At 51.7% G+C, this 24,601-nt stretch overlaps 1 protein-coding gene across 1 annotated transcript; it reads right to left on the reverse strand.

Moving 5' to 3' along the window:
* Nucleotides 1–1,546: 1,546 nt before the first annotated feature.
* On the reverse strand, nt 1,547–24,115 carry ATP6V0E1 (ATPase H+ transporting V0 subunit e1). Its single transcript, XM_045827578.1, has 4 exons — nt 23,943–24,115; nt 20,317–20,364; nt 8,709–8,838; nt 1,547–2,033 (listed from the first exon to the last, which is right to left on the reverse strand). The coding sequence occupies exons 1-3, from the start codon at nt 24,044–24,046 to the stop codon at nt 8,745–8,747; spliced, it is 246 nt and encodes an 81-aa protein (XP_045683534.1). The 5' UTR covers nt 24,047–24,115; the 3' UTR covers nt 1,547–2,033; nt 8,709–8,744.
* Nucleotides 24,116–24,601: the final 486 nt, after the last annotated feature.

A 24,601-nucleotide genomic window follows, 5' to 3' on the forward strand; every position in this document is an offset into this window, starting at 1 on the left:
GCCAAGATGGTGACCTCTGCCTTCAACGATGCCATTACATTGGAAACGTGCCACTCCACGATCACGAGTGAGAAGAGTCCCCGAGCGGCCGTCCACTCTGCTGAAAGCAGGCCGCAGCTGAGGTCTGCCGGGTCACACGTCTGTGGGCTCCTCAGCAGCTACTGTCGTGCACGGGACTCAGGACAGGCAGCAGCCGCACTCAGAGGGAGCACCACTGCACTGGGGACATCTCGAGGCACAGCCCCCAAACCACGGTGGTGTGGTGCAGGGTGCGAGTGGGGAAGCTTTCAGACTGATCCCCGGCAACAATGGACTGCAGGCCTGACTTGAAAATCCAGGTACACAGCTGTGCTGGAGTCTCAGCCAACCCCCACCCCTCCCTCGGCGGCCCGGGTCAAAGACCATGGCATCCTACGTAGCCACAGTAAACACCGGCACTGCTTTCTTGGATGACAAGTATCAATTAAGGGCCAAGCAAGGTGCTCTAATGTGAGACAGCCTGCACCCACAAAGGCAGAACTCCCCCCTCCTGCCCAAGACCCGGAGCTGGCTCCGGGCCAGTGCAACTCTGAGCCAGGCAGGGTGGCGAGCAGGAAGCACTCCAGAGTGGGAATTAGAGAATGGGTCCCACTCCCCCGCCCGCCTCTGACCAGCTGCACTGAAGGTACAGATCTCTTGTCCGCACATAGTGGGCTTAGTTAGCACGCATCACTAGGGTCCCTCTGGGGCCAAGCTGTCACTGCTTTATGGATTCCGTGACCTTAGCTGAGCAGCCCCTTTGCTGGAAGAGTGAAGTACGGGACACCTTAACGCTCAGCAGAGCCTCACGTTCAGAACGAAAGCAGAGACTGGAAGAAGTGAAGTCACCTCAACTCGAAACTCTCTCTGCTCGTGAGAACAGCAGGGCTCTGAGCTCAGAGAGTTCGGGAGGGACAGAAAAGTGCGAACTGCAAAACAGGAAATCCATTCTTGGCTGGCTGTCAAAGAGCCGTGGGCCGGCAGAAATGTAGGTCTATTTTAATTTTCAATTTCTTAAAACGAATGAAGTCCCCCAAACAGCGAGCTACTGAGAGGCTTGCTATCAAGAATTACCGCCCCCTGCCCCAGGCTTTTTCAGTCCCTGGGTTTCTCCAGTCCCGGGTCCGAGGGCGGGAGGTACAATGAGCCACTGGTTCCAAATTGTCCCTGTGGCTGGTACTGACCCACCTGCTCACACCATCGTAACACTTGTTATGGACAAACATGAACTTGTTCTATAGTTCTACGTAGACTGACCTTCCTCTCCAAATAGTGTAATGGCTCTTGAACTTGCACGGACCCCATTTCCACATGCCCGACCCCCCAGTGCCTGGGCTGCAGCAGGCACTCAAGTGCTTACTGAACGGTCCAGGCGAGTACTTACCAGTCTCCTCGGGCACCTCAAACTACACGGCCGGTTTCCTTCATCCAACCTGAGTTTGAAATGCGGTGCCTTTTTTTTTTTTTTAAGGCATTGTTTAGAGAAGAAAAGCTTATAAAAATGAGCTTAACAAACACAAACACCACATTTCCATAGAAAGCAGGAAAATAATTTATTCCAAAAGATGGCAGAAGAAATTTATCCTGAAAATAGACTTTGGTGCGGTCTGTTGGGACACAGCCCCCCTGGAGCATGCGCTCCTGCTGGCTGCTGCCCTGCGACCTCACTGCCCCGAGACAGTCTTAAACACGGCGCGGGTTCCCACGTCGTGAGCGGGCAGGAGCCGCCTTCAAATCCACAGGTTCCGAGGGGCGAGGGCGTGTTCCTCAGAAGGCTAGCACCTTCTATCTCAGGAGAGTGCATGCACATTTTATGTCGTCGGCACAGCTGAGATCACGGAGGCACGTAATTCATCAAAGTGTAAAAAAGGTACAAGAAAAAATACTGCGCTGTAGAATAAGGTATTCAACTGTGGGGCGAGTGTTTAAGGCAGCTGGTGGCCAACACAGGCGGGTCAAGGAAGGCAGTCTGGGTGTGGAGGTGGCTTTGCGTCTAGAGGAGTTCTCTCCGCGACCTGCAAAACAAAGCCGTTCTAGTAACTGGCCCTCACACCGCCCCTGCGAGGGCAAGAGGTGAGCCTCAAGAAACCCAACGAGGCCAGTCCCTTAAACTATATAGCCACTCAATAAACGCTGGGGTGCAAAGTGGGCTCGATTAACATGCACGTTGGGCAGGCTTTGCAGGGCGGCGACAAGAGGTCCCGTGACCAAGGACACGCTAAACTGTAGATCAAAAGCAGGTCTGACTGTGTCGTAGAAAGAGGAAGAGCGGAGTGACTAAGACCGGTCACACAGGAATCTGGGGAGCCACTTCAGTGTCAAGAACGCCTGTTTCCCTTCGCCGCTCACAGCGAGGAGCGAGGGTCCCCCAGGTGTGGCAAGCTTTTCTGTCACACTCCTAGAGAGCTGACTCTTTGCCCCTGGTACTCGAAGTTGCTCCTAGTTTGCTCCCTGTTCTTGCCACCACAAGTGTAGGTGACACACGTGAGTTTCTTCGCTGGACACTTCGAGCTGCAGCACCCCCTCCGCAGCGCTGGCAAGCACTTAGCACAGGCGTCTGCACCCAGCCAGCTGCTACCAGAGGTCGCGTGAGTCCTCTACGGACACCTATGGAAATAAGGCCACGTGCGCTGCTCCTGAAGGTAAAAAGCCAATAAAGAGAAAATGTCTTTCAAAGGCAATTTCCACACGAGCCTTGAGCTGACAGACCAGATAACACGCTGGGGGGGACGCACAGTGCCAGCGTGTCGAGGGTTAAGTGCAGGTGGGATGGGCTAAATTCGGAGGAGACTGGTCTGTGGCAGGCAGGTCTGCCAAGACCGATGGTTGAAGAGCAGGCAGAGAGATCTGATGGGCCCTCGAGGTTTTCCAGGTCAGTGGGCAGAGGCAGCAGAAGCCCCAGTGCAATGTGACAAAAGGTCCCCCAGGCCCAGTGTCCAGGTGCCCAGCAGTGGACGGGACTGGTGCAAGCCGGGGCAGCCCGACCGCCCTCGGTGTGGAAAGCACCGGCTGCTGGGACCCTAAGGCGGGACACTGCAAACAAGGTACATTCAGCTCAAGATGTGACCAGGGGACCATGCGTACACCCAGGCCGCAGAGGGGCGGTCCCTGGAGCGAGCCCTCAGCTTCACAGACCTTCCCCCTAACCCGGTGACCCGCTCCTCTCCCCCCGCTGCGGCCAGCGGACAGCGCCTCTCTGCAGACGCCAGTGCCGGCCCTTCTGAATTTCACTCGAGAAGCCTGGCTGGTGAACACAGATGTTCTGTGTGGCAGTTTTCAGTGAAGAACATACGGGTTAGGCTTCCTCATCGTTTAGGCCTCTTTGGACAAATAAATATCACAAAACGAAAAGCACAGGCCTTCCCTTCTGAAAAGCCACATGGAAACTGGGGACAATTTTCCCTCCAGCGCGACGACGCCCAGTGTAAAATAAACGTGAGTGAGCCTTACGCTAAACTGCACAGACCTGCCATTTGACTCTGGAGTGAACTGAGCAGATGCACGTTCCAGTCACCTCTCTGGCTGGACGGGGGTCGGGGAGGGCAGCTCAACAAAGGGTCTATGTTCCTACTTTGTACAACAAGGGAGTCACTGAGGCTACTTTCCGATGAAACTGGGAATGCGGACAACATGGAAACATGAAGTCCAGAGCCAGGAAATCTTTGCAGGGAAGAATGAGTGGATGTATTTTTCACTCAAAGATAGATGTTATTTTTATCTTTATTTTTTCATTTGAGACAAATTCACAAAATAATTTCTTATCTGTTGTTATGTGTAGGGCACGTACTTCCTGTAGCAGATGAACTACCAGGGTATTTAAGCAATCTAAGATGTGCATTTAACGAGACAAGGCAGGGCATCGAATGAAGGGCAAAAACTGGGGAGGTAAACCCCTTCGGGGAGAGAAGAAATCACTGTGAAACCAAGTGGCCGGGAAAGGAAGCGCCAGGCCCTGCAAGCTAGCTGCTCAGGGAAAGCACCTGGAAGACTTCCGAGGGAAGGGAACGGGGAGTGGAATAGGGCAGAAGAATGTTTGGGAAATAAGAGTGTTTACTAATCTACTCTCTAAATGAATGAACACTGCAGGTGGCGAGAGGCAGGAAAAGGTAAGTAAAGCTAACTAGGTCAAGAACACGAAAACAGTGAGGCTGGAACCCACAGGGCCCGCAGGAGTGAACAGGCAGCAAACGAGTCTGAGGGCCGCCTGGGAAGGCCTTGACCGCCAGTTAGAAGCTGACAGAACCCGCAGATGAGTCATTCTTATCTCCTGTGGGTTGTGCCTACGACACGTGACACAGCATTTCCAGGGGCCGCACCCGCTGAACTCAGGAGCCTTGGGCACGAAGCCCTGCTGGAGCCCGCGGAGAAGGACGCGGGTGCAGGGCCAGCCGCGGCCGCTCCAGGCAGCGCTCCGGCAGGGAGGGAGACAGGCCGGGGTTTCGCAGACACACCGACCGAAGGGCAGGGCGGCCTGCCGAGGAGCCGCTGGGGCGACTCGGGGCTGCAGCGACGGGGGTCAGGAACGAGGGTGTCGGCAGGAGAAGCGGACACAGAGACGTCACCAGGGTCAACTGGGTTCCAGGGCGTGGAGAAAGAAGCGATCGACAGGCTCTGACCCGAAGTGGCGGGAAAGCTGTGCCACCAGGCACTGCAGTGGGGACAGGACTGGGCCTGAAGTGGCAGCAGGCTCTCCAGTCCCAAGTCAGGGTACAAAACAAGCTTTCCAACCAGAAACACCTTGCACCGCTGAACTTGTCACAAGCATGGCTTAATTTCAACCTCGGCCATATCGGAAACCCCTTCGGGGCCTTCCTTAAAATTTCCACTCAGGACTGTGCCCGCTGTGAGCACTCAGACATTTCTGGAATGCAGAGAAAAACAGCTCCCCCAGGGCAGAAGCCCAACTCCCAACACCCTCTATTCCCTCCCACCCCCCGTCCAGACTCTGCAGAAAACAGAGCGTCTGCCTTTCGGAACCGTGGCAACCACGTGAGCTCATGCGACACACTACGATGACGTGGCAAACCAGCCAGCTTACAGGACACTGGCTCTGGGGCCAGACATCTCCAAGGAGACGACACGCCAGCGTGACATCCCCAAGGCTGCAGGAAAGCAGGACACTGACAAGAACAGTCGCCTTGATGTGACAGTCCCGCAGCGAGGGGACCAAGGCTGGCGGGGGCCAAGATGGCGCGAGCCCCCTTCGGAGAGGTACGCACGAGGCTCCCCGCCCGTGACGGCCGAGTGCCAGCACGCAGCCTACCGACCCTCACGCGTGGAAGAAAACCGCGGCAGGTAAGGTGATGAAGGGAGAGAAGCATGAGGTGGGTGTTTAACTGTGTTGTCCAGACCAAGTCGATTTCACCCGTATCAAACTCGTCTAAAGCTCCCAACCACCGTGCCTCCTTTCCCTCTTGCGGAACGCCGCGTCTCCTACTTTCCAAACCCGGGCGCTTCATCAAATCGCGTATAAAATCACACGCTTTTCCTTACCGGACGAAGACAGGCCTACACCTGGGCTCTGCACCCCTGATCATCCCACGGTTGTGTAAAAGCTCCGAGTTCAAAGGGGGATTTAGCTCAGTGTCTTGAGCTAACCACCAAGAAGAGTGAGGTGCGGGCGTGTTCCAGTGCTACGCACACCTGAGATGTCCTGACGGGGTGGGGTGACTCCAAAGGCTCCGAGTCCTGGCGCTTCTGGGGTCACCACCTCAAACGGGGAATAAACGTGCCATGGTGCTCAGAATTAGGGTTCACCTGGTGGTGCCCTCCTACTTCCTCGCCTTTCGCTTTTAAAGGAACAACCTTTAACACGGGGTGGTAAGCAGCAGCCCCAGTAGGTGCTGTGGACCAGAATGCAAACGTTAGGACTCCACCAGTTAGGTCAGCATACACAGGAGACAGAGAAGACCCACACACCCGGGGTTACACAGGACCAAAGGGCCCACCCGTCCAATCAGAAGGCGAGGAAGTGAGGCTCGGAGACGTGACGTGAGAGGCAATGCTGAAGTCCTCGGCTTTAAAGCCCAAGCAACACCCCTCCCTAACACTCACTACGACTAAAAGGAAGGAGAGAAATCAGGAGACGTTGTGGAAAAAATCTTATGCATCAGATTAAAAAAGTTATGTAAGAGGGAAATCAAAACACCCTGGGCAAAGAGGGGAAAAATAGCTGACTACTTACCTATCAGATTGGCAAATATCCAGCTGTGAGGTACCAGGCATTCTGATACACTGTTGGTGGGAATACAAAAATGGCACACTCCCTGGAGAAGGAAATGTGGTAACCTCTAGTAGAAGCAGTTTTACCTCTAACCAGAGATTTCATCTTCAGGGAATCTAACCTGAAGATCGTTAGCAAAAATATAAAATGTCATATGCACAGGACGGCACTGTGGCTTTACTAACAATAGCAAAGGACCAGAAACAGTCCAGAAGGACAGCAGTAGCTACAAAAAGAATCAGGAAGATCTCTACCCACTGACGGGAGCGATCTCCAGGCTACGGGGTTCACGGGAAAGCCAGCCGTAGAGCAGTATGCGTTATGTATCTTTCCCGTGCCAGCTGTGTGTGTGTGGGACACACACACACACACACACACACACACACACACACACACACAAGGGTGCATGGATTTGCTTATCCTAGGCAAAATGAAATACCGGAAGGAAGGAAGGACAGGCTTCTTTGAATATATCTTGTTCATAATTTTGACTTTGGGAATATGTTTTACATATTCAAAAATAGCAATAAATTAAAAAATTGCAATGAAATGACCCGTGGACATGGACAACAGGGTGGGGACTGATTATGGGAACAAGGGGGTGGGGGGGGCAGGGGAGAGCAACGGGGGAAAATTGGGACAACCGTAACAGATCAGCAATAAAAACAAACAAATAAATAAAAACCACTATGAACTGAACACAAAATAACACTTAATCTAACTACATCTCACATTGATAACCACCAGAAAAAATTGTTTCAAGTGACCTCGGAAAACAGCGTTCTGCTCTTCCCTCATTCTAGGGACAGATAAAGCAGGAAAGATTCGCCAAACTGCACCCAGTAAAGCTACAGTTGGTCGTTACACTGGGGCTACTTGGAAAAACTCTTTTACATGTCCTGTAGGACAATGAAAGTAAGTAATCAAGTGACTGCGTTAGGGACCATGATTGTCAGCATATGTGAAGGACACCAAGTATAAAACCAAAGAAGTAAAAAACCTATAATGTTAAGTTTGAATTAGAAAGACTGACACGCACACATGATTCTTTCTCTTCCTACAACTATCCCAGCTCTGTCCAGTGTAAAGGCTTAGGAGCAACGACCCCCAGCTGGAACAGGCGCACACAGAAGTCGGCTCCTGGTTTTTAAATGCCATCCCCACTGAGAGAGACCAGGGCCAGCGGGGCCGGGGAACCGACAAGGGAGCCAGGGTCCTTCCAGAAGGCAATCAGAAAGCAACTGGAGGGCCAGCTGATTCCAAGCCGGGGCCAGGAAACACACACGAGGGGTCGGGGACACCTGACGCTGCCGGAAAGTACAGAAAGACTAGCACCCGATGGACACAGAAGCCGGTCTAGACAGGCTCCCACAGGCCGAAGAAAAACAACTAAACACAAAAAGGACAATGAATGTAACCGATCACAACTACAAAGGAAAGAAAAGAAAACCTCACTGGACACCCTAGAAGGAACTTGAGCACCAATAATTTACTCTGAAAATTAAAATAAAAAAAATAAATATGTATTCTGCTTTTCCTGTATGACCTATATTTCAAGGTTACTAAATAACCCTAGTTGACGGGGGCAAGTTCATCTTTATTAGAGAGAGCTCATCTACTCAAATGGAGAAGCCACAACAAAACTAGAAAATCACCAGTTTGCAGTTTCTACAGAAACTCCCAATTCAGGCTATGCTCATCACAGGATCGAATCCCCGGATGAAAGGCTGACAGAGCCCTTTGCAATGGAGCGCCGGGCCGTCACCACCTGAAACCACCAACACCCCAGCACCACTAGAGAGAGGAGGGCCAGGCACACGCGTGTCCCTGACAGGCAGCGCGAGGCTCGTGGGCGGCAGCCCCAAAGGGGGTCCCTGCCCAAAAGCTGCCCAGAACCTAGCCAAGCACGTAGCGCTGTGTTCCCTGTATCGAAATGACGGCAACAGAGGAGCAGACTACACGACAGGGTGTCCGACCTCGGCCAGTGACCGAGTCTGTCCACCGCAGCACTCCTCACCCCTCCAATCCTCAGAACCAAATCAAAGCTGCAATTTCAAGACCAGTTTTCAGGAAAGCACCCTTCGCTCTCTATCCAGAGCATTCAGAAACGCACTCAGTTTCAAACCTGCCAGCCACTTCTTGAGGCTGCTGAGTCTTGTGACATCAACCCTAGCGGTCCCTTTCCCAAGCTGTGTCTGGAAGACGGCATGGGAACTTAACCTTGTACATCAAAGTGTGTTTGAAGTGGCAGGGGAAGAGCAGAATTTAAAAGAATCTCGTGGACAAGTCCCTCAGTAAATAACCAACCTAACTTCCAAATCTGCTTCTGCTCTTCAGACCACGATGGCTTCCGGCAGCCTGCCCTCGCCCAGTGTTAAAATGCCACAAAAATTCTGGGAAAGAGTCACGGCGAGCTCTCGGTGAGTGACTGACGACACGACGTGCAAGGTCAAGGGTGTATAGTCACCTCGGTGGCTGAGCCCTGGGCTGCGGGTCTCCCTCCTCAAGGCCAGTGGTGCTTGAGATACCAGATGGTGTCGTTCTTCAGCTGCGGTCCGAAGAGAGGGTTGAGCTGGGCCAGAATTGCAATCAGCCAGCTGGAAGAATCGTGGGGGAGGAACGACAACAGAAAGTGGTGAAATCATGTGGGAACAGGACCATTTGCAATTAGAGCGAAAGAAAAGAGCTTCAGTAAAACTGCTCGGTCCGGCCTTCAACGCGAGTTCGTGACACACTGTGCGACCGGGAGCCGGCGTCCCCCCGGCACGCCCAGCGGTTCCGACCCGCTGCAAAGCGGCGAGGCTTCGTCCCAGGACCGCTGCTCTCTCTGTCTTTTCCCACTTCCTTCCTTCTGAGTAGCCAAGATTTCCCAAACTCATATGCGTATCTTTACCTTAGAGTGTTTTTACCCAATCTCAGTTTATCGTCACAGCTCCCACGCTCAGGGAAAACAGCTGTCGCCTTCCCCGTTCTCCAAATGCCGAGGCCCGCGGCCCATGGGACACCCGTGTTTTCACTGGCACAGCCAGGTGACACTCCAGCTCCCCCGCCCCCCGTCAGACTCTCCCACTGAATGGAGTGCCCCTTTCCTACCACCATCGCCACGCAAACTCGGGCCACAGACGCGCCGAACCAAACGGGCATTCACCCCCCTGCCCACTTCAGAATCTACGGACAGTTCCACAGGAAGCCCCACTGTGTCACACGTACTGCAGGGTCAGATGCGAAAAACGGCACACAGACGGTCTTTAACGCTTGCTTGTTCTGCTCACAAGGGGCTTTACACCTGACATAGTCACTCACATACTCCATGAAGTCTGAGGACTGCCGAGCTATAGCCGAAGCAGAGAAATTTTAGGACCTTGAATTCCCCTAAAGGAGGGAACTGGCCAAACAGAGCCGGGGCATCGTCTGGTTGGATCTCTGTTCTTTCATTTGCTGTCATTTCTGGAACCTGTGCAACAAAGGATCAAAAAGCCGACTCTGATCGCCAGTGGCCAGCACCACACCAGAAGCTCGCGCCTCCACTAACAGTGCACCCGCTCTCCCCACCCCGCCCCACAGAAGGGGGTTCTGTGACAGGGAACACGACACCCGAGGAAACCGGGCCAAAAAAGATACCTCTGGCCGACTCACTTTATAAACAAAAAGCTAATTCAGATGAGATCCTCTGATCCAGCCCGAGGACTAGAGGGGTAAACACCAGCAAAATCCCCAGGCGTGGAGCTGGGGTTTGACAGCCATCTGACACCGCAGTGACAGAAAGGGGGGCGGCGCGGGCAGACACACTGGAAAGCTCTGTGACCGTGGCGGACACTCACGGTGCAGAGCTGCGAGTCATGGAAAATTCCACAGACCCAGGACTTCCCCAATCACAGCAGACGAGGGAAGCTGGCTGCACAGCCGTCGCCCATCCCTTCATGAGAGTCTGAGAGAGCTGGCTGCTGCTCAGACATTGAAATAAAAAACAGGTTAAACCTGGACTAGACTCTGTCCCCTGTCTTCACCAAAAATGTACAGTCCTGCCCGAGATACCAGCTCCCCGCCCTTTCTCAGACGCTGCATAGCAGCAGTTCCCAACCCCGACGGCTCGCTGACCACCTGGGAGCTTTGCACAACTGCTGGTGCTCTGCTTCAAAACAGGTGACCTTCCTCTGAATTCCCCCACAGTACAGTTACGGAAACTGAGACAGAGAGAGGCTCGGTGACCTGCCTGTGGTCCCAACGCTAATCAGGTGGTAGGAGCTCCTGACCCAGGAATCCCCTCAAACTAATGTTTCCACAACAGAAGTTACCTTCCAAAGTACTGACATTTCTTTTAGCAAAATCTAAACTCATCTGGGGGTTAAGGAAGTAAGGAATCCATCTGCTGATTATTGCTTAAACCCATGATACTCACTGGGTACCCGAGGGGGAAAATATCTAGAAGGAAGTCCACTGGGCTTGCTCAGATTAATATTGAGAAACTTTTTTGAATTAAATTTTACACACTATTTTTAATGGTTCGATTCAAGCAAAACATCTCACTTAAAAACACTCACAAACCACAGTTCAACTAAGTTCCTTGGGAAACAGCCCCGGCCAGTTCTTCTGAAATTTCAGGGAGGAACTGTCCCCTCCGAGCAGCTGAGCTGTGTGCCTGCCCTCCTGACCCCGCTCTGACTTGAAAGTTCCCTTCAAGGCAGAGAAACACGGTGGAGAACTGGGAGGGGGGAAAATCCAGTCTGAATTGATGGAAATGGGTGGAGGAAGAGGTCATACTCCAACGAATCTATTACCTCATGTGTCCAAGGGCAGAGAACGAAATGTACCCTTCCAATTCGCCCACACTGTTCCACACGTCCCCATAACCTGAGGCCGAGCCTACTAACCAACCGTCTGAGATCATTCAAGCGCCCGGGGCTGCTGAGGCGTGGTGACATCTGTCTGCAGCGCTGGAATGGCCCCAAGTCAAGCCCACGTTCCTCATTCTAAAGACGAGGTAACTGGGCCCTAGGGAGCATAACACCCCGAGAGCGAATCAGTGATAGGGCTGGGTGGGGACCCAGGGCTCCCGAGTCCCACTAGACCAGGCTGAAACAAATGTCCTGATTTATCCCACAACCATCACCAACGCCACACTCCACGTCAGGCTCTGGGGATGCACAAGAGGGATCAGAAGCGAGGCCAGCCCCCGAGGGGCTCCCAAGACTGGGACAGACAGACCAGGCAGCAGTGGCCTGTGCTTTGGGAGAGACACGCATGGGGCAGGGGGTTCATTCTACGCACACTCTCTGGCCACTCGTGATGAGCTCAGCTCTTGGCTATGAGAACTCTCCAAGCATAAAGCACCCCACCACCACCAAAAAGGCTATCCCTGGATCTCTCAGTCTTGCCTTTTTTTTTCATTTTCAAGATTTTTATTTATTTATTTTTAGAGAATGGGGAAGGGAGGGAGAAAGAGAGGGAGAGAAATATCAGCGTGTGCTTGCTTTTTGCACGCCCCCTACTGGGGACCTGGCCCACAACCCAGGCATGTGCCCCAACTGGGAATCGAACCAGCAACCCTTTGGATCGTAGGCCGGCACTGAATTCACTGAGCCACACCAGCCAGGGCTCAAATCTTGCCTTGTTCTTTAGTTTCACATTCAGATGTGAGAACAGGGACCAGAGGTGTGGTTACTTCCCAGTGACACACAGCTCACGCGGACACAGGCCCAGCTTCCCTGCTGGAATGGGGAAGTCTGGCAAGGACTTCTCCTCTGACCCACTGTCCCTCCAGGGAGGGCCGTGACAGGAGTGACCTCTGTCAGTGGACTCCTTCAGAGACAGCTGAGATGCTGAAGGCAACTGGCCCTCTCTCCACCGAGATGATCTCGGTCATCCGCCCTCCTCCCAATCCAAGACACACATGCTTCCAAGGCCACGTGTTATCAGACGCTCCTGGAAAATATGGGGCTCCACACTAGGCAGGGCTGGGCTTTAATTCCAGCCCCTCAAATATCAGTTGTCTGTCTCCACACAAGTGGCCTCGCAGCCCCAAGCCTCAATTTCCCCTTTTGTAAAATGAGGTCATAGTCCCTGCCTCAAAATGTGAAGAAATAAAGACCGAATTATGAAAGCACTCTGTGGAGTAGTTACAAATAGAAACCTCACAAATACTAGTTATTCCTTCTCTTTCTCGTGGGCCAGCTGACATGCAGTCAAGCACAGAATGAAATACAACCTGTGTCCTCTGCAAACCAATTCCTCATGTGATTCTGAGTCAGCCTCGTCTCCACCTCCTCTCCCACCCCGCCCCGCCCTGCTGGGGCAGGCAGACCCCCTCCCCTGTGTCCCCCGAGATACCCATCCCCTGGCGTACACACCCTGCCTGAACCTGAGACAGTGAGCAGGACGGCCACCCCGTGGTCAGTGTGTAACACACAGCTGGCTTCGGGAACGGGAAGCCCTCCGGAGTAGATGTGACCCAACTGGCTGAGCCCCTAAAAGGGACAGGGCTCTCCCCGACAAAGGCCTTGGGAGTGTGTGTGTCACTTACGAATTTCCTGCTGATTGGCTCAGAACGTCCCCTTTAGTACATGCTCTACGATAAACAACTGAACTCCTTCTTCTCTCCTTAAGGAGAGCGTGCTGTTAGGCGGTCTCAGCAGAGGGAGCTGGAGGGACCCTGCAGGCGGGGACAGGGAGTTGGCGGAGTGGGTGTGAGGACGTCTGGTGAGGCCTGGGCAGGCTCGGGCCCAGACCAGGTTGCTTTTGGGTCCTGTGGGCTCAGCCTGGAAATGACCTTCCTGCAGCCCTTTCGACACCAGAGCCAGTCCCTGCACGGCTCACGTGCCCCGAAGGCCTCCTGCACACAGGGACTCCGCTACACAGCCATGTCACTGGCCACCTGCTCTCCTGCCTGCACTCCGGAAGGTGGCCTCCTGCTCGTCCAGCACCTCCAGACCCACCCCAGCCAGGCCAGCAAGCCTCTGGAATGTCAGGCAGGCGAACCACGCCTTCTCCAAGGAGGCCTGAATCCTTTCCAAGCCTGTCCTGCCCCGGGTCTCCCTTGGCCCCGGAGCACCTTAGAGAGCTCCCTTGTATCTTCCACTCTTTCCCCACAGTTTATATAAACCATGTGGTCTCTATTTCCTCATTAGACTCAGACTGCTGGAGGACAAGAGGACTACTGGCTCTGACAGCTAGGGGACCACACAGCACATGTGGTGGCCTCTGGGGGCCCAGGGTAGCCCCCGACCAACTGCCAGTACGGCTGTGGGACCTCAGTGATGGCCTTGGGCCTCCACCAGAGCGACGGGAATCCCTTCTGGGAGGAGCCCCCTGCACACCGACCTGGAAGAAGGCACGCGTGTAAAACTAGAGGGGAAATGAACCGCGGGCGGTCGGCTGCAGCCAAACACAAGTGGAAACCAGGCACACGAAGTGAGAGGCAGCAGAGAGCAGACACGGGCATGTAAGGAGTCTGGACATGGAATTATCGGACACAGATTATAACTAAACTTTGTCTTAAGAAGTAAGATAAGCTTACAATACGTGCAGGGAGACAGAATTAAGAGAGGGAAGGAGTGAGGGATGGAAGAAGGGAGGAGGCGCACAAAACTGTAAGACAAGCAAGAGAACTTCTACAGAAATGAAAACTGTAGGACCTGAAAATGACATAGCCAATCGGTGAGGTCCTGGTCCTGGTTCTGGTTCCGGTGACAGCAGAGGAGCTGACAGCAAACTCGCCCTGTAGACGGTAACAATAAACTCTGAACAGAACAGGAGCACCAGCTACGCGGTGGTGCTAGAGACTGGGGATCTCAAACAATAAAACTTTACAAAAAGAACCCAATGGAAATTTTAGAGCTAAAAGGTGTAATATACAAACTGGAAAAAACCTTTGGGTTGGGCTCACTGACAGATCGGAGCGGACAGAGGAGCAGTCCGTAAACCTGAAGACCGGTCAACGGAAACCATCCAATCTGAGGAAAGAAGAAAAAAAGCCGACTATACATGTAACTGAAGTCCGAGAAGGAGAAAAAGAACAGCAGGAAAAAAAGAAGGAAAAAAACCAGGCTGCCATTTTCTCAAATTTGGAGGGAAATACTGACTCACGGACCCAAGCAGCTCAGCAGATCCGCATTAGACTAAACTCCAGTGAAACCATGCCCCCACACACGGCAGTCAGGCTGCTGAAAATCGAACACAAAGAGAGAACCTGAAGGACATCCAGGGGGAAAAGAACGCAAAACACTCAGATGAGAGCTGAGTGCTCAGCAGGAACAGTAAGGCCAGAAGACCACTGGAAAGCATCTCAACACTGTGTGAATGCGTGAAAAATTCCTGCCAACCATAATTCTGCATTCAGGAGGAAGACCCTTGGAAAGTAAAAGTGCGGCAGAGGCAATTTCGGGCGTGTGACAGCCGAGAGGACTTGCCCCAGACCTGTCTGCCCTGCAACAACAAATCCCACAGAAGGTTCTTTTCTTTAGGCTACGGGACACCAGACGGAAATTCAGATCTACAAAAACACAAACGAGGAACACTAAAAAGGGGTAAATAGGTAGGCAAATAGAAAATATGCTTTCTCTCAATTACTTTATAAGACATATGATTCCTCGAGGTAGAAACTGACACACTGCAGTAGGCGTTTTACAACATACACAGACGTAAAACATATGACCCCAACAGCACAAAAGATGGGGAGTAAACAGAATTACATTCAGGCAAGGTTGTTACGTTTACCTAAAGTAGCGCAGTATTAGGTCTAAGCAGATTTGAAGAGTTAAGAAGGAGCATTGTAATCACTAGGGCAAAGATTAAAAAGAAAAATATAAAAAAGGTTTGCTAAAAAGCCCTTAGAAGAATAGAGGTAGAATACTAAAAATATTCATCAAATAACCCAAAATAAGGCATAGAATGAAGAACACAGGAACAAAAAACAGATGAGACGAGCAGAACAACTGACAAAATAGTAGACCCAAACCTAGCTGTATCAATGATTGTATTCATTGTATATGAATATCTATTGGTCAATTAAAAGGCAAAGGCCTTCAGAATGGATAAAAAACTAAAACTGAGCTATAGCAAAAAGGCACACTCTAATTATATAAGGATACAGATGCAATGAGCATAAGATAGGTAGTATGATTATTAATATCAAACAAAACAAAAATCAAGTAAAGGTTACCTTTAACTTATATTAAAGAGGGACATTTTATAATGATAAAAATACCAATTCATCCCAGAAGACAAAACAATCACAAATGTGTATGCTCCTAATAACAGAGCTTCAGAACATATGAAAACAAAATAAAAATAACTAAAATGAGAAACAGAAAAGATCCACAATAACTGATGATTTGAACACCCCCTCTCAGTAATTAATGAAAAGTAGACCAAAAAACCCAATGAGGATATAGAGGACTTGAACTTCCCTGGCCCGACGTTTACACAACACAAAACTCAACAATTCCATAATATACGATCTTTTCAAGTGCACGTGACACAGTCATCGAGGTACACCAAAGGCTGAGCCGTGAGTACGTTCCAGTTGTCAGGGGTAGAATCTTACAGAGTGTACCTTCTGATAAGATATCTAGAAAAGCTCCATATATTGGAAATTAAACACCACACTGCTAAGTATGAAAACACAGCAGCATCAAAATTTGTAGGCTGTAGCTAAAGAAACGCTTGAGGGGGATTTCATTAACTTCTTACATTTAAAAAGAACAGAGATATAAAATACGTGATCTAAGTTTCTACTTCAAGAAGCTGGGGAAAGAGCAAGTTAAGCCCCAAGTAGGAGAAGGAAGGAAACGAAGAGAACCTAAATAGAGCTACGCCGTGCTCATGAGCAGAAGACTCAGTACTGTTTAAATATCACTTCTCTCCAAATCAACCTATAGACTGAACACGATCCCAGTTAAAATCTCAACAGGCTTTTTTTTTTTTGGCAAAAACTGACAAGTTGATTCTAAAATTGATACGGCTATTTTAGGACAGCCAGATAATCTTGAAGAGCAAACCCAGAGGACTTAGACTCCCTGACTTCAATACACAGCCACCACAGCCAAGAGAGTACGGCAGTGTCATAAGGCTGGACAAAGAGATGAATGAACAGAAGAGTCAGTCTGGAAATAGACGCACTCATCTGCGGTCAAGTCATTTCGAACAAAGATGCCAAAGCCATTCAATGGAGAAAAGCAAAGTCTTCGATCAATGGCGCAGCAATCAATGGTGCAGTGTCCTGGGAAACGAAACTGCTGAAACAAAACGAGGCCCGACCCCACCATTCCAGTGCTGGTGGCCCGGGGAAGCAGGCACCTAACGGCCAGGGCCTCCAACTGTCCCGCCGCGGTGGGAAGCCTCCTAACAGGAAGGACTATAAGCACTCAGCTCAACACATCTCAGGTCTTCGTTTACCTCGATGTTTTCCAGAAAAAAAAAAAAATTTCCCAAACCTCCCAGGGCCATCTACTATGACCCTAATTCCTCCCCCACGTGCTCTGCTCATCCCACCGCTTGACCCAACATCCCGCCCTTCCCTCTCCTCCGCCGTCCGCTGGACGCTCTGTCGCTGCTCAGACAGTCGCCACTCACTCCTGCAAGTCCAGGAACTCGGGCTCTGCACGTGGGGGCACTGACTTCTGGCCCCCCCCACCCCGTGCCGCCTCCCGACACTTCTCTCCCCCTCCTGGGGAGCACTGACCCCCCCTGTGGGGGGTGCGCTTGCTGGTGTCACTGCCCTCTGACCCCTTCATCTGTTCTGGCCACTCCCCCTCATTCACCAGGGGAAGGTCAGGGGTGCCCTTTCCTGGCCCCTCCTCATCTGTGCACCTAAGTGCTGGCCGTCCTCTCTCCTCGCTCCAGCCTTCCTTTAGGGCACGTTTCTCAGCCACGGCAATACTGGCATTTGGGGCTGAATGGTTCTTTGCTGGGAGGAGGGGCTGCCCCCCCGCCATTGTAGGATGCACAGCAGCACCCAGCCTCTGCCCCAGTAGACCACCACTGCCATAGGACACGGCAGTCCCCTGGCCTCAGAGACCTCCCCTTAGGTGTCCAGTCCCTCACGTGACATCTCTGAGAAGTTTTACCAGCATGCCAATCGCGGCCTGTCCCCCAGTGGATTTTTGTTTTGAAACTGACTTTCCTCTGCTCAACTATTAACACAAACCGGTCACACTGGCAGAGATCCCGGCCTATTCAGAGCTCAAACATGTCACGCCCCACAGACTCTGACCTTCAGCTAGAACAAACTGAAAACAGACAAAAAAACCCCTGCCACGAACAGAAGGCAATTTAAAAGTCCATGAACGTAGTCCTGGCCAGTGTGGCTTCGCTGGTTGGGCGTCGTTCCGTAAACCAAAAGGTCACCAGTTCGATTCCTGGTCAGGGCACACGCCTGGGTTGTGGGGTCAGTCGCCAGCTGAGGTGTGTACAAAGGGCAACCAATCGATGTTTCTCTCCCTCTCTTTCTCCCTCCCTTTCCCTCTCCCTAAAAATAAATGAACAAAATCTTTTTCTTTAAAAAAAGGCCATGAATGTACTTCAAAATATGACTTTGTTTAGGATATCCAGTTTTGGGGGGTATCTTCCTTCAAAAGAGGCATTTTCAAGAAAATACCCGTATACTTACTACCAAACAGTGAAGTTTCCTTTTGAGTTTCTAACTTAATTTATTATAGAATCTCACCCCTTTGTGGAATCAAGTATGTAAAAGGGCTTGAATTCCGCCCATATGTTTCGGACGGATACCTTGCTAAGCAGGATATATGATCGATCGGGTTTCAAGGAAAAAACTAGTCCAGGAAGTCTATATGGTCCAGCTCGTTGCCCCATGCGCGGCCTCCAGGAGCGCGGCCCGTGTCGGGGCCCCGGGCGCTGCCCTCACGGATACACCGATGCCGCCGATGCCAACACCAACCCACTGTCAACACGGCCGGCGTGAGCTCACTGGAACGCAGACAAAAATGGTCTAGCATCTCGACAGCGAGGGGTACGGCCTCATGGACAGTTCCCCCCCGAGTCACAAAGGTGCAAAGAGATACTTGTTTTACACTTGAAAATGAAAACGAGAGGTATGAGGCCGATTGGAAAAGTGTTTTTGTTGTTGTCCTGAAGAGGCTATCATGAAAGTTAACTAATGTCAAGGATGGAGAAAGAGAAAGTCAGAAAACATTTTTGTCCCATCTTGCCTTGCTCAGAAATCGTTCCTCTGTACAATGAGTGGGGTTTTTTTTCCTGTTTTTAAGGCCCTACCACCAACCTTACTGCTCAGGGGGCAGAGATCTTCAGAGAAATAAAAACGAAAGCCTTTTCAGCGGCAGGGCTAGTCCGTGGCTCCCGAGCTGGGATCGCAGCATGAGTCGTGGGGCCGGGACTCGGCACTCAGCCGCCCCTCCCAACACGACAGAGTCCCGACGAGGCACTCCCTCCCTCCCACCTACTCGTCAGAGCTGAACACAGCGGGTGTGAGCATGAACACTCACCGGTTCCCTCCACACGCCACCCGCCACGCTCCCGTTCCGGAGGCTGACCTATCTCCCCCGGGAGCCTCTTTCCCTCTCCCGTCAGCACAAAAGCCTCACCCAGCCAACTGGAGTCTCATCCGCTAGTGCTGGTGCTGAGCAGGCACACCCCACCATCAGTCAGCCACGCCGGGCCACTGGGACTCCGCTCTGAACACCCCGGGTCACACCTGAACGAGTGGCTGAGGGCTGGCCGCAGAGTCAACATGCACGGTAATAACCACTGCGGGTGGATTTTGATTTATGCCCAAAACTGGAGTGGCTCACCCTCATGTTTTAAAAAAAAAACCTCAGTGAGCCCTGGCTGGCGTGGCTCAGTGGGCTGAGTGCCGGCCTGAGAACCGAAAGGTTGCTGGTTTGATCCCTGGTCAGGGCACACGCGCGGGTCGTGAGCCTGGTCCCCAGCTGGGGGCGTGCGAGAGGCAATGCTCTTGCACATTGATGCTTCTCTCCCTCTTTCTCCCTCCTTTCCCCCCTCTCTGAAAATGAGTAAGATCTTGAAAAAAATAAAAATAAAAAAACCTCGGCGAAAAGTCTGCAGGTAGAGGAATTCACAGGTGCGGAGGCGCAGAGAGCCGCGGCCTCTCTCCATGGGGCCGGACCGCCGCTTCCTGCCTCGTGCGCACACCGAACGCTAGTTTGGCCGACACCAGTACCTTCCTGCAAGGGAGTCTCAGGAAGCTAGAAAGCTCTCTTTGAGGAAAGAATCACTGGTCCAAAACCCTGAAAAGAAATCCCTAGAAGGATGTATTTTATGGTGTGTGAAATAGACCACAATTTAAAAAGAAAGAAAAATCATAAGGCTTTCAAATTCTCTGAAACGGCTCTCTCCCTGACACACTGACCATTCCTGGAATGGCGCTCAGTCTTTCCCCGGAGTGGGACTGACCCCACTCTCCACGGAAGCGGGCAGAGTGGACAAGAGCTGGAGGCAGCTTTCCAACAGTCCCACGCAGTTCTGACCTCTGTTAGGGGGAAGAACGGTATCCCCAAAACAGCCGCGGGGGATGACCTTAAACAGTTTTCACTCCACCGTTTGTGTAAATGACATAATCTATGCCAACAGATGCTGATCATTATACTTTTAAATTAAAAACTTTTTTAATTTAAAAAACTCTTCTTATTCTACTTGATTAGCATTCTAGCTCAACTTCTGTTGACCTGATGAACGAACGTCGTAACAGAGAATGGCTTTGCGGTGTCAGATGTTTGCGTGAAGCGAGGAGGCCAAACACCGCACCACAGTGGAATACAAAGCACTGCGGTGACAGTCTCTGGCTGATGATGAGCTCTAACCTTGTGCCAGACACACGGTACTAGCGTCGACAGGGGAGAGAGTATCTGTACCGTCTGTACATTTAGTTATATAACTAGTGACCACAGGAAAAGTGTGCCATTGTCCCTCTCCGGACCCCAGTTCTAGATGCTACACGAGGAACAAGCTTCGAAAAACAAAGCTGCAGAGTTTCACAACCATCACGCTCCGCTGACTTCATTTTCCATCAGGCCCATTGTAAATGCCAACGACAATGCTTAAGGTGTTGGGGAAAAAACTACTTACGAGAGAAACATACTTACAAGAGATAGCAGCAAACCGAACAGGTCACCAACATGGTGATGATAACTCTGGAAAAAAAAAGAGATGAGGTAACTCGCAAACTGTGTGGACACTGCAGGACGGTGCAAGTCCTCTTCCCAAGTGATCAAACCAGCAGGGACTGTGCCCCCAGAAAATGCCCCTGACTCTGTCCCGGCACCCACCCGCAGGCTGCAGCGCACCCTGGGGTGCATTTGGTAGGGGTCTGAGTAAATGATTACACATTTATTTGTATTTAAAGGGTTACATGGTTATGCCACAGCTTAGTGGTCTGATCCAATCCCATCTGAAACCGAACACACAAAAGCTGCAGTGACAACTAGTTCTGACACCCAAATAACTACCCATTTCATGGGTAACCACCATAAAACGACATGACACTTCCAAAAACGTGACTCTCTAGTGCTGACCTCTCCCCATCTCCGGGTAAGCCTGGGTCTCGGACCCAGTGAATGTCAACATTTCTAGAACTGGACCCATGCTAATCTCTTCCCCTCTCTCCTTCCAAAGGCTCCCCCCGGCACCTCCTGCTCCCCAGAAGCAGCTCTGCCGCTCCACCCACCCAGCCCACCCCCAAATCGGTCATCTTCTGCTCAAGCCCCCGCTGCACCCTGAGTCACGAATGCTGTGGGTAGTCCTTCGAGCACCCTTCCCTGCGTGGAGTTCTTCCCTCCCAGTCCCACCCGTAGCACCGAAATGTACCAGGTTTGCCCGGCTGACTGCCAGCAAAGTCAAAACCTCCGTCCTTCCTTTCTACGCACAATGACCCTGAACCAGTCTTCCTAAAATGCTCCCTTCACCCACCGCTCTGCAGCTCACCACCTCTCGGGGCCTCCACCATCAGTAAGGGCGGTGTCCAAGGAGACGTGTCCATGCCCTAAGCAAATATCAGAACTCCTATTTCCATTTTTAACTCCTCCTTTAGAAGTTCAGTGTGCGCATTTTCTATGGTTCATATACTGGCACGTCCATTCATTCACTCAACAGATTTCCGTTAAGTGCCCAGTACGTCCCAGGCTCTGGGGAGACGGGAGTGAAGGGAACGGATGGAAACCCCTGCCCCGGTGAAGTCTGCGGGCGGTGGCGAAGACGGTCAACGAACGAGAACAGTAAAGACACAAGGTGTGCGGGTCGATCGATCTACCGTCCGTCCGTATGCAGAGAGTCAGCCAGTGCAGATGGGAAAATACAGCAGGACAGGAGGATAAGGGTGTGCTGTGTGATGTGTGTGCACACGCACTCGTGTGCGCAAAGGTAAAGCAACTACGCACTTGTAACCATTACTGGACCTCCGTGGTGGTGTACAGCAGTTGTACCACCCTCTCCGCTCTTCTATGTCTGACAATGTTCTGCCCGTTTGAAGAAAGGAGCTGCCCGCTCCTGGCCCACCCATCCCTGCGCCTCTCTGCAGCCCCTCAGTCCGTCTACTGCCAGGAGAGCCCCTGTCAAAAACCGGAGGCTTTGAGAGATGTGTGGATCCCTAAAGAGAAATGAGGGAAATCACAAAAAACAGGGAGGGCCAGGAAAGCGGCATCCGGCACGGATTCACCCTCCTTTCTTCCAGGCACAGGGAAGAACGAGAGAGAAAGGGGCGCTGGGTTACACGAAGGTTCAGAAGTTTTCCCTTTTGCCCTTCCCTTCTCCCGGCCTCACAGGTCCTGAACACCTCATCGCCCCAAGGTCTGCCTGCGCATGTGCAGGGCTCTCGCAGGGAGGAGGAAGGAACAGCAGAGTCCTGCTTCTCCCCTTCCCCTGCAGCACCTTCACGAAGGTGCTTCACTACCTCCTCAGGGAAGGTGCTTTAATCCTTCAAATCAAAAAGGCTCTCCTGTTTGGAAAATTCACAATAGTCCTTGAGGCAATTCAGCTCCTTCATGTACTTCAAAAAAATTTTTTTTGCAGTCCTTCTGGGAGGTAAAGGGAAACTAGCACTAATGTTCCTATTTTACAATGAGGAAACGGGAATGTGGGAAAGTTAACTAACTTGTCCAAGGTCACAGGGAACACCCAGCTAGGGGCAGTGTTCCTCCAAGTGTAATACAGGAACTCCTAGGAGACACTGCGTTTTAAGACCTGCTTGATCCTGCCAAGAACAGGAAATATGAGGACCAGGGTGGAGGCTGTGGCTTAGACCTGGATAACATATCACAAGCAGGTCAAACCTGAATCGTAACACCGGGGCCAGAAGCTGAGCAGCCACCCTCCACAGGAGGCACTCGTTAGCCTGGGTGACAGCAGTGGCTGCCAGTCCCAAGGCTGCCAGGCTGGGCCCCAGATGGGGGTCTTTAAGAAAGGAGGGGGTCAGTGCTCCCAGCACCTTAATAAATGCTTAAAAAAAGGCGGACAGTAAGGTAATGAAATACTTGAAGACAGAAACACAGCAAAGAAGTACTTCATTGTTCTCTGACTCCACGATGAGAAGCAAGTCTAAGGCATTACACTGGGTTCACACAAATCGTTTCACCAGCCCCTGAATTCTGACTGTTTTGTCCATGACAGGCTGGAAAGATGGCCCTACATGACTGCTGTTTTATGGGAAGGAGGGAGGTAAGGGGGAGCTAGTGCTACCAAGTGACAGAAATTCATGCACCATTTTTCCTTTTTAAACAACTTGCATTTTATTTTTTAAACTAGTTGGAAATAACAGGTCCGATAAAAGTTTACTTCAGAGAGCAAAAGGGGTTCAGGAAATAAGAGCAATTTCTTTCTTTTACTCAAGGCAACAGAGTTGTCCACTCAACAGATATTTGCTGGATGTCTACTCTGCAGGCAAGGCGCTGTGAGGCCACCAATTAATGTCAGAATAAAAAAGGGTGTTTCTGACAATCTGTGACTTCAGTTTAAGCTTCACCCCACATGATCTTGCACTGAGAAAAAATGACTAAAAGGCAAAAGAGGAACTAAAAGGCAAAAAAAAAGGAAAAGAAAAAGTGTGCTCAAGCCCCTTTGAAGATATCTATAAAAGTTGACCTACAAAATAGATTAAGCTCTATTTAACATGGGAAAAAGTATCTTAACCTATCATTTTAAGAGCTCACCACACTCACACTCCAGGGCAGCAGCGCCCTCCAAACGGAATGACGCAGGGGTTTCTAAACAACACCTCCTGCTCCTGGGTCGTCAGCTCGCTTTAGATCGCGCCCCAGCTACCTCCGGGCGCCCACCAGACGCAAGGCCTGAGCTGTGCGTCGCTGCACGACCTGGTCCTGTGCAACTGCGACAACATGTGAAGTGCAGAGAGCAATTTCTCTTCTATTTATTCGGCCCGTTCCTTTAGGCAGATGTGGCCTCATTTGGGTGGAGAGCAAGGCTAGATCGTCTAAAGCCGAACCCCAACTTCTCCTTGGGTTGGTATAAACCCATTTCCGACTACACCGTCCCCACACAGAACGTGATAAAAAAAATGCTCCCCTAAAACTCCTTCCCAAGAATGGTCCGCCGGAGGTCACCCTCCTCGCGCTCCGGCCAGGGGTCACTGAAGCTGCTGCCTTTAGGAAATCGGGGGCTGCAGACGGGTCGGGGCCACCCCGCAAGGTCCCCGCGGTACGGGGTCGTCCCCTCCCCCTCCCCCTCCCGGCCGCTCCGCAGACGGGCCTGGCGCACTTACCCCCGGTTGGGACCCTTAGGGATGAACCAGGGGACCAGGAGGCCGACGAAGCTCCAGAATACACTCATCACGATCAAAGGCACTGTCAGGCCGTTGTACGCCATGGCTGCCAGCCCCTGTCCCACCGTCGTACTTTGGTCCCACCCGGAAGTGTCAACACCGGGCCGCGTGACCAGCGCGCGCAAGGACCCGCCTCCCGCGCCCCCACGTGACCTGCGTCTGGACCCCGCCCCTCCAAGGGCCTAGAGACAGAGCTCCGCCCCCACCTGGCGGGTCTTGGGGCTACTGCTCCTTTGAGGGACGTCACTCACCCCAGAGCCCCGGAGCTAGGGGTCAAGTCACCAGGGGCTCAGCAAAGTTTTCTGATAAGAACGAGACCCTTTAGGAAAAGACTGTAGCTATTTACAGCGTTATCTTCTTTTTATGCAGCAGCTCTTAACAATAGTAAGTTACTGTTACAAATTCCTGTATGAGTTTTCAGTTTGGAAACCTCACTATAGCCCATCGGGTAGTTTTAACTGTTACCCCCACTTTGCAGTTGAAGAAACGAGGACCCAGGGAAGAGGTTAAGGATCTTGCCCAAAGCCACAAAGCTAGTAAGGGCCAGAACCGTTAATACCCACGCCTATGGTGTGATGTTCAAAGCTGGAGCTCTTATC

Source organism: Phyllostomus hastatus, unplaced genomic scaffold, assembly GCF_019186645.2.
Source record: "Phyllostomus hastatus isolate PE091 unplaced genomic scaffold, TTU_PhHast_1.1 phas_contig_150, whole genome shotgun sequence".
Lineage (NCBI taxonomy): Eukaryota > Metazoa > Chordata > Mammalia > Chiroptera > Phyllostomidae > Phyllostomus > Phyllostomus hastatus.

Excerpts from the sequence above, each read along its gene's own strand:
- ATP6V0E1 (XM_045827578.1), bottom strand. The coding sequence starts at position 24,046 with ATGGCGTACAACGGCCTGACAGTGCCTTTGATCGTGATGAGTGTATTC. Across the intron at positions 20,365-23,942 it reads CCTAAGGGTCCCAACCGGGG|AGTTATCATCACCATGTTGG; the intron begins GTAAGTGCGCCA and ends TTTTTTTTCCAG. Across the intron at positions 8,839-20,316 it reads TCGGTTTGCTGCTATCTCTT|CTGGCTGATTGCAATTCTGG; the intron begins GTAAGTATGTTT and ends CGATTCTTCCAG.